Source organism: Tiliqua scincoides, chromosome 7, assembly GCF_035046505.1.
Source record: "Tiliqua scincoides isolate rTilSci1 chromosome 7, rTilSci1.hap2, whole genome shotgun sequence".
Lineage (NCBI taxonomy): Eukaryota > Metazoa > Chordata > Lepidosauria > Squamata > Scincidae > Tiliqua > Tiliqua scincoides.
In genome coordinates, this window is record NC_089827.1 from 50,642,785 (window position 1) to 50,656,566 (window position 13,782).

Genomic DNA, 13,782 nt, shown 5'->3' on the forward strand with positions numbered 1-13,782 from the left:
AATAAAGGTTTGAACAAATCTGAATAAAGGTCTGAAACCTTTACACAGCCCTTAAAGATCAAAACCATATTCATTTTAACACAACATAAACACATAACACACACAAAACATGTGTTTAATACACATATAACATGTGTTTTAAGAATCATGTTGTTCTTATTGTAGTATACCCCTCAATACATTATAAATTTTGCTGGTTTCTTTCTAGTCACTCGGAAACCAACACAAATGGAAATTTCAAGTAAAAGTGTGCCAGAGTAGTCGCAGGGGTTCTGTTCCAGAACCTACCCCCGTGGATACCTGAAACCACAGATATTGGAGGCGCCTCCCCACCCTCTGGAGGCAAGGGGAGCTGCTCCCCTCACCTCCAGAAGCTCTTCTGAGCCCTGCAGAGGCCATGCGTGTCCGCTGTGGGGCATAGAATGGCCATTTAGGCTGAAGAAAGTGACTTTCAGTTTTTTCGTAAAACCAGAAGTGACTTTTTATGCCTTTAGAAGGCATTATGAGGGCCAGGGAAGCCCTCACACCCATTCCTCTATTTCTGCATCAGCTTTTCTAGTCACTGTATAGGAAATCCTCTAGTGCCAGAATTTGCTAATTACAATAATGGGGGAGACAGTGCAGAATCATAAAAAGTAGATGGTTGGGGTAGCAAACCAACTAACCAAACCAAAATTCTTTCAATAACTGGGACACCAACATAAGAATAAGAATATATTATTGTATCCACTTTCTCTAGTATACTAGGCTGACTCTTCATCACCCATACCACTGTGAGGGCGACCATTAATATTCCTGCTTTTTTTTTTAATGCAGAAACAGAAGCTCGGGGAAAATGACTTGTGCACTGACTCCATGACTGAGCAGGAAAATGAACCCTGAGCTTCTCAGAGATTAAAGGCCAACATTCTAGCTGCTATGCTGTACTGGCTCTCATACAGTCTCACTATCATGTACCACCTAGTTGTTAGTAGTTGGCAACCTTCAGTCTCGAAAGACTATGGTATCGTGCTCTGAAAGGTGGTTCTGGAACAGCGTCTAGTGTGGCTGAAAAGGCCGTACCTTTTCACCATGGCTGAAAAGGCTGTACCACCTAAAGCAAACAAGAAAAGCAAAATACTGTAGTTTTCTAGTCTGCATGGATGGGTAATTCTAGATGCTGGCAACATGATGCTAAACATCTGTGCCAATATATTTGCTTCCAATGTGGCTGTAACACATCTGCAGTGCTGAAACAATCACATTATGTCATAGGATTAGAGTATTACAAATCTTCTAGGGAAGAAAGAGAATCAACACCTCATTTTCTTATTTTGTTTTTGTTGTTCTTCACCTGAAAATATAGCATTTTTTGTAGATACATCCAAAATAGGTGATACCAATCTATACAGTACAGCCCTTTACTTCTGAAAGAGAGAGATAATATCATAAAAAGACTAAAAAAAAATTTTTTTTTAAGGCTGCAGTAGGAAATGTGAGATTTTCATGTGAGAGACTTGAGATACTCTGCATTTTTCTTAAAACCACAGTTTCTGGGCTATATGTATGATCAACACTCTCTACTTTAAAGAAAAGTTGCTATCTTTACAATTGAAAAGTGCAGCTAAGAAATACAAACCCTCAAAATAAGGGTCGCAATGTGAGAAGTACCCCTATGGCAGGGGGTTAAAATCAACATTTAAAGCTGTAAGCCTTTTGTGGGCCTTAAAAAAAATACAGTATTTCCAAACATGTAGGCAGAGAGTAGTGGAAGGAAGGACAACTGCCAGAGAGAGAGGAGCAGAAGACGTAAACATATTCCTTGGACTACGGTAAATTCCAACAGGGGAGTTGGAACCAGGTAAGTATTTGCATGGGCAGGGAGGGAGCTGGGGAAGGGACAGCAATGGCACCACAGTGATTGCAGCACTGCTGCTACCAAGAGGCTTATTTCTTACCTTGAGGCAGAGCTGGCCTCCTGCAGGATCCTGGAGGCTTACAGCCCCCTCCGATGTCCTCCAAGTCTTCTGTAAATGATCCTTATCTCCGCTCAGCATTTTTTGTGCAAAAATGGAAGTAGCTGCTGAGTGGAGGTAAGGATCATTTACAGAAGACTTGGAGGACATTAAGGGGGCTGCAAGCCTCCAGAGCCCTGCAGGAGGCCAGCTCTGCCCCCAAGGTATGAAATAAGCCTCTTGGCAGCTGCAGAGCTGCAATATCTGCAGCCCTGGCACTGCCATTAGAGTAGGACCACTCCCCTTAAAGGAGAATGCCCTGCTTCCAGCACCAGTTTGGGAACCACTGTCCAAGAGTGTTTGAATTTAAAATATCCAGGTGAATGGCCTGGCAAGACTACACAGTATCAACTATGGCATTGTGCAACAAGAAACACTACAGGACAGAACTACAAGAGTTTCAGGGCCTTTAGTGAAAGTGGCAGACCCTTGTCAAAATCCCCCTATATAATGTAATACAGTTTACACAGTCTCCGACATTGTTATACTGAGCATTTTCCTACCCTCATCAGCCAATTATATTAATCTTCAACCTAGCAGCATGCCAATGAAGAGCAAGTGTCAGCTGGACAAATTAACATTTCTAATTAATTTAACATTCTGAGACATTAATGCAACATATTCTGTGCACGCTTAAGGAATTCAGAATCCAAGGAAGTTCTGCATTTAAATAATTGGATAATGTTCAAAGAGTAATCCATATGTCTTGAAAATTATGCATGGGTGTATGCAGAAAAAAAGCAATACTATTTCATTCATTCATCAACAGTATTTGCAGAATTATTCTAATACACTGCTATATTCCCTCATACAAACGGTTGCCTAATAAATATAGAGTATGTATGGAAAATGCATATCACCTAATGGGTTGATTCAATGTGTTGGAAAATAATTGTTTAGGTCAGGGCTTTTCAAACTGGGGCATTGCCCCAGCCTGAGGGCCCTGGCCTCTGCCCCCTTCAGGGAAGGGGGCAGTGAGGAGGCAGGGAGGAGGCAGCAACGCGATCCCCAGGATTGCATCACTAAGGGGGCTGCAGGGGCTTGACTGTATTTACCAGAGCCTCCTACAGCCTCCCAGGGGTGCGGGGAGCCCTGGAAGACCTTCTGCAGGGCTAACCCAGGGCTTAAAAAGTGAAAGTGGAGCAATCACACTCCACTTCTGGTTTTGCAGAGGCAGGGCACAATCACTCCACTTTCACTCTTGAAGCTTCAGGGAGCCCTGCAGACAGTCATGCAGGGCTCCCATGCACCCCCAGGAGGCTGCAGGAGGCTCCAGTAAATCCAGCCAAGCCCGCTGCATCCCCTGAGAGACGCAATCCTGGGGATCGCATTGCTGCCTTCCCCCCGCCCCTGCAAGGACTTAGTGGAGCTCAAACTCTCCCAGAAAGTTTGAAAACTTTTAGGTGTAGGTTTAGGTGTATTTATGGGACATATTGACTCTTGCATCAATACAATGTTGCGGACCAAGACATTACAATGCTATTTCAGGGCCCTTCTGCCTACACAAATCTTTACATGGATAAAGTACACATTTCTAAGACAATATTTTGAAATCTATTTCAAGGAGGTAGGCATATAAACCATAACTTAAAAAAAAATATTTTTTCCCATTTTCACATGTACCATTGACTTTAAATTTACTTTTTCCCACTGTCACAACACAAAACCAGGAACTGTTTTTACTCTAAAATTATAGTGTGACTTTACAGTAGTAGATACCCACCCACTTAAGTCTCAATTTGGTCTGGAATAGTCTTTTATCTAACCAGCATATATTGAGCCATAGCAATTTTAAGAATTCCTGTGTCTGCCTTACCATTGATTACTGGAGTATAAACAACAATCCCAACCAAATTAGGATCAGATACAGTTGTGTCCAGAATAAGGCCACCAATACTGAAAAAGAGTTCAAGATTTCAGTCACAAACAGATTATATGCAAAAAGTATACAACAGGGCAGCTTTTACAAACAGAACAACTGAAAACGTTACATCAGTGGTTCCCAAACTGCTGGGTTGTGACCCACGAGGGGAACTGGAAGAAGGCCATTCCCCTTAAGGGGAGTGGTCGTGAAATGACAGCAGCAATGGCAACTGCACAGCCGCCATGAAGGGGCTTTTAAACGTATCTGGATGTAGCTCCGGCCTTCCAGGGGGCATGAGGAGCTTGCAGGCTCCTCTGTGGGCCTATCCGCTGCTCAGAAAGGCTCTTGTATCCAATTGCAACCCACTTCAAGGATCGTGAGCATGAAAGTGGGTTGTGATAGGAAATAAGAGCCTTCCTGAGCAGCGTGGAGTTCCACAGTGAGGGCTACAAGCCCCATGTGCCCTCCGGATTGCCGGAACTACCCCCCAGGTACATTTAAAAGCACCTTCTTCATGGTGGCAGCGTAATTGCTGTGGTACCATCACATCACCATCAGCGCCAACCCCCCCCGCCCCCTCAAAGACTTACAAGGTTCCCAACGCCCCTGTAGAAGTTTGTGAACCACTACTTTACATGGCACTAGTTTTAGCCTAAGGTTTGTTATACGTTTTGCTGTATTAAATGCTTATTGATTCTAGAAAGTAGACCACAGCTAGACCACAGGTAGACCACAGCTGTGATATAAGGACATCTGCAAGAGGGATCTGAAGGCCTTAGGAGTGGACCTCAACAGGTGGGAAACCCTGGCCTCTGAGCAGCCCGCTTGGAAGCAGGCTGTGCAGCATGACCTTTCCCAGTTTGAAGAGACACTTGGCCAACAGACTGAGGCAAAGAGGCAGGCCCATAGCCAGGGAGACAGATCAGGGACAGACTGCACTTGTTCCCAGTGTGGAAGAGATTGTCAGTCCCGAATCGGCCTTTTCAGCCACACTAGACGCTGTTCCAGAACCACCATTCAGAGCGCAATACCATAGTCTTTCGAGACTGAAGGTTGCCAACAGTATAACAGATTCAAGAAATGAATCTGGCAAAAACAGAAAATGTTTGGGCAGCGCAATCCTAACTTGCGCTGGAACATGCAGGCCACCCAGCCTGCACTATATCCAGTGCAAGTTTGGAGCTGAATAAATTCCCCTTGGGTAACACTGCAGCAGCCCCAATGAGGCTACTCAGATCTGCACTACCTAAATTAGTGGCCCAGGCTGCCCAGTAACGGGGCATAAGTGCCAGTTCGTGGCTTCGCCTCCTGCTCCCCACCCACCCACAGAACCACCCACTGCCTGCCCTCCTCCCATCTTGCAAGCATCATTCCCACCTCCTCCCTGCCCTCCCCATGCCCTCCGACGCCTGCGCTGGCCAAGCTTTGTCGGCACAAACTCACCCTGCCCTGGGGCCTTTGTCAGCATGGGGAGGCCAGCACACATCTGAGCACCAGCCTATCTCCCCTGAGAGTGGCACAGAAGTCCTTTATGCTACTTTTGCGACATTCATTGGCTGGCACAAGGGACTTGCACCGGCCAAGCGGGCACTTTGGATTGCACCCTTAGTATCAGTGCTTCTTGGTTTTTGGAGAATTGTAAGAAAAATCAGAGTTGAAAACATCTGTTTAGAGTACAATGATCCACAGCAGGATCAGGCTCTTTTTAAAATAAGTTTTCCCATACTCAGCTTCGATCCAAGATACCCACCTGCTTATAACCATAGCAGTTATAACTGGCTCCCACCCTGAATGGAGGACAGTTCTTGTAGCTGGATGTTTAGCAGCTATTACAATCCACATAGGAGTCAAAGCCAAGAACAAGGCACCAACTAAAGGAGATATATAATAATATGACTCTACGACAAAAACAAAAACCAACACAGGTATTAGTATATAAATTACTGCAACTTTCTATAATTGTGGGGGAGGAGAACTACTAATTCCACAAGGATCAACACTGCTGATCTCAAACCTTCTTGATTCACTCCAGTTTCCTTGGGAATAATACCCATCATAATTAATTAAGTCTCATCTCCCAGCATGCAAACTTACAGTGCAATCCTACTCAGAAGTAAGCACCGTTGAATTCAATGGGATTTGTTCTCAGAGGATTGCAGTTTTAGGATGGCAGGCTCAGGAATATTATATTCTGCCTGAATAATTAGTGTCAGCATTTCTACAAAAAGGCATTATTGTCTGCATAGCTAAAGACATTATCTGTCCTTACTTCTGGACCTTGCTTGCTATGGAAACCAATGACCAACATAAACCACTGGTAGAGCTCTTTTACTGTTGTAGAATGTTACCTTTCATATCCAACCTGAGATGCTAAACAGCTGTTTTGATTTTGTAAACTAAAGTAGAATTAAAAATACAAAAGGAAAGATTACGAAGAATTCTTGTACAATTGTTCTTACACCTGCAATTCAGTTCTAGCAATGCAGAAAGGGTAATTTTGTTTTTGTAAAAACAGAACTAATTCCAAATATTTCAATATAAAGAAAGCAAAGTGATTATTTTATGGATTGCCTGTTTACTTTGCAGGAATCCATTTTCATTTCTTCACTAGGACAGCTGAATCAATTGTTTCAATGAGAAAGAAATACTACAGAATTATTTCTGTATTTTTAGAAGTCTTAACAGCATCATGGCTTTATTCTTCATTAATCTCCCCTACCTTCCATCTGTCCCTTCTCTTTTATAACTGTTCAAGAAAGAGACCCTACACATTATGATTGCCCAGTTCATTCCAGTCCATCAGCATATGGCCCCTGAACCACACTCAAGCTCATTTGTATAGCTGTTTATTATTTTATGACAATACTGACATCCTCCTACATCATTTTACTCAACTGAGTTTGTCCATAATTTAGCAAAATTCTCCTGCAGAACGAAACAGTAAGGGGAAGGTCTATAATGTCAATTTAAAAAAAAAGAAGACTGCATGCTAATCCTAAAGGGACTCTGAATGAATGCACTGCCAGCACAGCCTGTAGAAATGCCCACGGCAATCGCCACTCTTTTCAGACAGACACAGCACAGTGCCCACTCATTAATGGTCCTGGAAGCTCAACATGATCATTGGAGGGTATTATAACCACAAAAGGATTCTTGTGGGACAAGTGCACCCTACAGCCTTACCCTGGAGAGAATGAACGCCAAAGACTCACAGAGTGCTAAAGCTCTATGGAGCTCTGGAGCTTCAGAGATTTCCCCTCTACTCCCACTGTTGCTCACCATTTCTGTAACTTGCCGTGAGAATATGGAGATTTATTCTATCACACCCAGGGCATCGTAGCCAGGGCATCTTGTAAGACAACTTTTTATGTATTGTAATTATAAACTTCTTACAACTGCCAAGCTGTCTCTGAGCAATAAGCACAATCTACTAATGTGAATGAATGAGGCTCAACAAAAAGCAACTTTCATCAGCTAATAACAACTAATAACGTCATGATAAAATATTTTAGAACAGCGTTTCACAAACTGTAGGTTGGGATCCACTAGCTGGATTGTGAGCCAATTTCAAGTGGGTCCCCATTCATTTCAATGTGTATTTTATTTATTTTTAATATATTAGTCTTGATGCTATGTCTATGGTATGTGACTACATTTGGGGAAATCTTACCGATCTGTACTTTTAACAGGCTATTATGTATACGCTTTTTATCAATAGGGGTTTATTCCCAGGTAAGGATGGATAGGACTGCAACCTTTGGGATGTATGGAGAATTTTTTTTAAAACAGATCAGCAACTGTTTGGGAAGGTAAGGAGGGTTCTTTATTTTAAATAAATTTTTAAACTTATACTTATTTGTGAAGTTTTAATTTACTTAAATAATTGGTTTGAGTTTGTTGTATGGGCGGGTGTTAAAAATTTTCCTGCTTAATGACATCACTTCTGGTGGGTCCCAATATTCTAAAAAGTGAGTCCCCGTGCTAAAACGTTTGACAACCATTGTCTTAGAATCTATGGAAAAGATGACAAGAGTCAATTCAATTCTTTTCTCTCATATTATTTGTGAAGCTAATCAGGAATCATGATATCAATAGTGATAACAATAACAGCAATATCAGCCATCAACATTTTGAGACCGTTTTGAGAAATAGTGCCAGGGACCAAGGAGGGCACACTGAAGTGTTTCCATACTTAAACACAGATATCTATTCAACTTTCCAGAGCCAATGCAGCTCCGAGGGAAGGGAACAAACATTTCCTTACCTCGAGGAGGCCTCCATGACAGCCCCCACCCCCGCCTCCCTCCCTCCCCACTCTCTCCACCTGGTATGCCTCCCACCCGCCCTCTCCCCTCCTCCCCCTCCCTGGAACGCCTCCTCCCCACCCCTGCTTACCATACTGTGGCTCAGAGATCCTTACCATGGAGGCCAGTGCTGGGCTAGCACCGGCACTTGCCCAGCGGTAAGGTAAGTGGGAGCAGGGAGGTAAGCCTAGCAAACGTGTCTTATGGCACGTTTGCGACAGTGTGCACCAGGGGTAAGCCGGTGCATCGACAATAGAGTGGCAATTTTCAAATAGACAGAGAAGTGGATTCTCCACTTCCGCTAAATTAAACTAATGACCAAGTGAAAAATATCTAATGCACCAGGGATGAGCACTTTTCAAGTTTCGGTCTGACTTTCTATTTTTGTATTTATGCACTGACACTTCAGAAGACATTTAATTTGGGAGTTTATTTCTAAAACATCTGCTCTCATTGAATACACTCTGTTTTTATAAGCTTTCAAAATGATCGCCAAAGCAACCAAATTATAGCCCAACAGAGCCCTCTAGTGTTGCAAAAGAGTAGTAAGACAGATTATATACAACTCCCTCTAGTAGACTACCTCAAATGCCTCAGTTTGGAAATTAAAGAGGATCGTTCAAAATAAGGTAATGTTTTCTACATACCATGGGGATTCTTTAAGTCAACAGTCAACAAAACCTTTATTAGGCATAAACATTTGATGGGTAAAGACTCTGTACAGAAACCGTACAGAGAATAATAACCTAAGCAATACACAAATATATGTATAACAGACTACTGTTAGTGTCTGTAAATTTTTTTTAAGTGCTGTGAACAGTAGTTTTCAGAGATAAGCAGATCTGATCAATCTTAGAGTCATCTCACCAACCCTCAACTCTTTGGGATGAGGGAATCTTACCTAATTTGTTCAAAAGAGTAGATATTAGATCCTCAAAAAATGGACAATCCCTGGTTGATCCAGAGTGGACAACTGAGGGATTTCCTTTGCTTGTATCAGCGCACAAAACAAGTGTTTAGAATCTGGGTCCCATTTAATTCTTTTTGTTATATTTGGGTAGCCCTCTTCTTCCTGGGTGTTAGCGTTATGATAATGATTTGGGAGATAGTCTAAATCACACAACAGAGGAAGATGGTCACTAGACTGAGGGTACAAACACAAAAGTTTGCTATCTGGGGAAGGAGTTGAGGAGGAACCAAGATATAATCAATTACACTTGCACCTCTAGGTGAGATGTAAGTGAATTCTCCATTATCCCCCAATGTGTCTAAGCCATTTAGCAAAGTAAGGCCATAAGTAATACAAAATTTAGCTAGAAAAAACCCCGCGGCATTGATTTTTCTATCTTTCGATTGCCTTTCGAATAGACAGGTCTCTGGCAGTATTGTGTCAGTAGGTAAAGCCCAAAGTTGATGAAAGATGTCAGAATTATGCCCCACCCTGGAGCTGAAATCTCCTGCGATTAGAAAAGAGGGAAATTTACCAGTCATGTCACTGATTATACCAAGATATGCCCATTGCTTTTCAGTTGCAGATTTATCTGTTAAAGGAGGCATATATATGTTAATTATCATTATGCTTTAGGGCATTAGCTTCAACTTGATTGCTTGTATTTTGCAAAAACTATCAGCCATAAGTAACAATTCCTGTTTGAAAGCAGGTTTCACTAATATGGCAAGGACTCCAACTGGACGACCTTTTACTGCATTCTTCCTTGCAGTAAAGATATAGATAGATAGATTAGATTCTTAGATATAGATATAGATATAGATATAGATATAGATATAGATAGATAGATAGATATTAGATATTAGATATTAGATATAGATTCTTCCTTGCAGTAAAGATAAGTAAAGATATAGAAAGAAACCCTTCAAACTCATAATTGCCCAAGTTTCCTGCAGTAAAATAATATCTCGGTCTCTTAAAACAGTATCTAGCTCTTTTCCACGAATCTTTGCAAACCAACCAGCGATGTCCCAAGATAGGATTTTCAGCTGGCCCCATGGAAAGCTCTGGGAGCGGTTAGGTGAAAGTCAATCTGATGAAGTTGAAATTGAGGGGATTTGAGTATCTGGATCCCTCTGATTTCTTATAAGAGGATGTCCTGTCTCTAATTCAGGGGTAGTGTCCTCGGACAGTTTTGACTTGGCATCCAGGTTGTTCGATAGGGGATTCTTTAAGTTATGCTGAAGTATATATGTTTGTGAACTTAAAGTAAAAATTTTTAGGAGGGAGAAAGAAGAAATGGTCCTAGCAGCTTATGGCAGTGGTTCCCAAACTGTTAGCATGGCTTGCTGGGGAGTTGCAGAAACCAGCCGGAGAGTCGCAGAATCCTTGTGAAAAAGCTGCCACCCTACAGAATTTATAGGTTTATAGCCCTAATGGGGAGCAATGGCCAATGGTCCAGTAGGTCAAGGGAGCCACCATTCGAAAAAGTTTGGGAACCTCTGGCTTATAGCATTCTAGAGGTAAGCAACTGAAGGTGGGTGGAACAGATGCATAGAATAGGTTTAAATGTACTCCCAATGTTACACTTCCCTCATACAGTTATGTAGCATAAATGCTTTATGCAGAGAAATGTTTTAGGTGGTTTTTAAAACAAGATGTGCATGATAGCAAACTATTCCCACAAGTTGTTGCCCACTGCAAGAAACTATTTGGGAATTATGCAGTGCAATCCTAGGCACGTTGACCCAGAAGCAAGCCTCACTGTGTTCAATGGCATTTACTCCCAATAAATTGTGCTTATGACTGTAGCCTAATTCCAAGGACAAGTATTCTACTTCATTCAATCCTTTGTCTTATTGCATACATTCTGCATTAATGCCAGCAGAAAACAGGATCAGGTATTCTAACAGGACACAAAATATTTAGCAAAACACAAGTCTTTTGACTGAAACTATACTTACCAAGGCAATTATACAGACCCTGACTTATCCAAGCGAGTATTGCAAGAGTGATAAGATCTCCAAAACTTGCTGCAATTGGGGTTGCAACATTGTCAGGATTTATGCCAGTCTTCTTTGACCCAACTATAACTCCAACCATTATTATTCCTAAAACCAATTTAAACAGAAAGTACATAAGGCACATTGAAATTCCAAACAGGAAACTTTAGAAGATCTTTTAAAAACAAAACTAAACCTCAGTGCTATATTTTTATTTCCCCACTGTCACATTAATAACAACTCTACTTATTAAAGCACAACCTTTCCTAATAGCTTCAGTTTACACATGGTGCAAAATACCATACAATTCAGAGAGCTGCTAAAAAAAAGTTTGCACAACTTATTAAACAAGCAGTCCTATGTACAAATCCAGTACCACTGGGTTTGGTTGCATTACTAATTAATTCTTGCTGAACCAATTTTAACTTATTTTTCACTCAAATCTTAAGATGATATCAATATATACAAGATGCTTTAAAATGATATAACTTTTGGTGTTCAATCATAAACAGCCAGATTAAAAAAAAAAATCAAAGACAAACAAAACAATTTAAAAGGTTCCAGTATTTAAATTTCTATGTCATATAAGTAATAATTTGAACTAATTTATTCAAAGGTTATTGCGATATTACAGTGGGCCCATAATACCTGCAGATTCAGGACCTGCAGATTTGATCATCCGCTGGTCCCAAACTCAAGGGGTCAGCCAGATATGAACCCTCCAGAAGCTACAGAGCTGAGTGTGGCCTCCTTGGGTCTCAGAAGGCCTTATAAGGGTCTAAACGTCACATCCTGTTTCCCCCCAAAAACCGATGTGACCTTCTAATGCAGGAATGTCAAACATAAGGCCTGGGGGCAGGAGGGGGCCCTCAAAAGCTCTTTATTGGAACTTTGGCCTCTTCTAGCAACACCATCAGCTGTTCTCAGCTGCTAAGGGCAGCCCACATGATAATTGGGCTCTTCCATATCTTGCAAATATGATCAAGATTTGTGTTTTTTTTCTTCTGTTTGCAGTTAATGAGTTCCTAGGTGAGAAAAAGAGTGCTTTGTTTTGTCATGCCCTGCTTAATGACATCACTTCCTGCTAATGACATCACTTCTAGCCCTCAGCAGGCTTCATGAATGCTATACGGCCTTCTGTATGAAATGAGTTTGACACCCCTGTTCAAAGGCCTTCTGAAGGCCTTAGAAAACATTGTGAGGGCCAAGGAGGCCACTATCAGAACATCCTCCAGAGGCAATGGAAGCACAGCTCTCATAGCCTTCAGTTTAGAGGGCCTGAGACCAGTGGATTTCATTATTTGCAGTGGGTCCTGAAATGGAAGCCCTGTGGAAAACGCAGGACGCCCTATATTTGCAAAACATTTTTAATGTTCAAGTAAACCAATGGAGAAAACTTTGAGCTTGGTTAGTTTTTTCCTAATTTTTTTGTCAGCAATTTTCAAAAGGCTTTAGTTTTTCTTCATGTAGCTGTCAAGTAACTGTGGGCCCAATCCTATCCAACTTCCCAGCACCGGTGCTGCTGTAATGCAGCTAAAAAATAAGGGAACAAATGTTCCCTTACCTTGAGGAGGCCTCTATGACTGTCCCTCCACCACAGGATGCAGTGCATGTCCCATTGGCACAACTGCACTGGCACTGGAAAATTGGATAGGATTGGGCCCTATATTGTGTAATTAAAATTGGTTCACACACACGACATGGGCCCAGTTCTGTAATTGTTCAGATTCTCTATAACATAATTGTTTCAGGGACTGAGGGCCCAATCCTATCCAATTTTCCAGTGCCGGTGCAGCTGTGCCAGTGGGGCATGCCCTGCATCCTGTGTTAGGGAGGCAGTCACAGAGGCCTCCTCAAGGTATGGGAACACTGTCCTTTTACATCGGGGCTGCATTGTGGCTGCACCGGTCCTAAAAAGTTGGGTAGGTTTTGGTCCTAACAGAGCAATCCTAGGCATGTTTACTCAGAAGTAGGTCCCATTGTGCTCAGTAGGGCTTACTCCCAGGAAAGTATGCATAAGAGTGTAGCCTGCGATGTGTTTTTGGTTTCTTGCCTTTTTTTTCCTTCTAAGTATAGGGTAGGGATGTGGCAGCCAAGCAAGTGCCAGCATAAAAGAAGGTCAGAACAGAAGGTCAGATTGTTGGGACAAATCAAGTTTAAAAGGCTCATTGGTAAAGGGGAATACTGCACCAAACTGAAAGGACTGCATCCTAACCCTATGATGTCTAAGAGGAAATTCCTGCATAGAAAGTTGGCCATTCCTTCCTCCCTACAACAGCCACCCATGACAATCCTCACAACTCCAAAAATCCACTCTGAGGGTTGGGGAATCTTCCAGAACAAAATAGGATGCAGCACAGGGGCTGCTGAGGAAAGGAGAATCAGCAAAAAAATTTCCCCTCTACACAATGGAAGTAACTTCGATTTGCACAGAAGCAGATCAGGATATGACCTGAAGGATCCTGTACAATAGTGGCTTTAAAGAGATGCTCTTATTATATTCAAAAGTAGCATTACTAGAAATTTTTCTCTTTCTTTGTATGAAATTCTGGCAAGGTAATATGTAGGCAGAATGAAATTTACTATTGCTCTCAACGCTATGCAATCTGTGTGATGCAAAAACACTGCAAAGTCTTCGTAATGTTAAAATTAACGATTATACATTTTT

At 41.9% G+C, this 13,782-nt stretch overlaps 1 protein-coding gene across 2 annotated transcripts in view; it reads right to left on the reverse strand.

Moving 5' to 3' along the window:
* SLC41A2 (solute carrier family 41 member 2) overlaps positions 1-13,782 on the reverse strand; it is a 47,788-nt gene that overhangs the window by 17,036 nt on the left and 16,970 nt on the right. The window contains exons 6-8 of one of the 2 annotated variants that reach the window (XM_066634083.1): positions 11,076-11,222; positions 5,609-5,729; positions 3,811-3,890 (exon numbers count right to left, since the gene is read on the reverse strand). In XM_066634083.1, the coding sequence (XP_066490180.1) occupies positions 3,811-3,890; positions 5,609-5,729; positions 11,076-11,222 (348 nt within the window). Of the gene's footprint in view, positions 1-3,810; positions 3,891-5,608; positions 5,757-11,075; positions 11,223-13,782 lie in introns of both variants that reach the window. The other variant, XM_066634081.1, reaches the window with a different exon arrangement.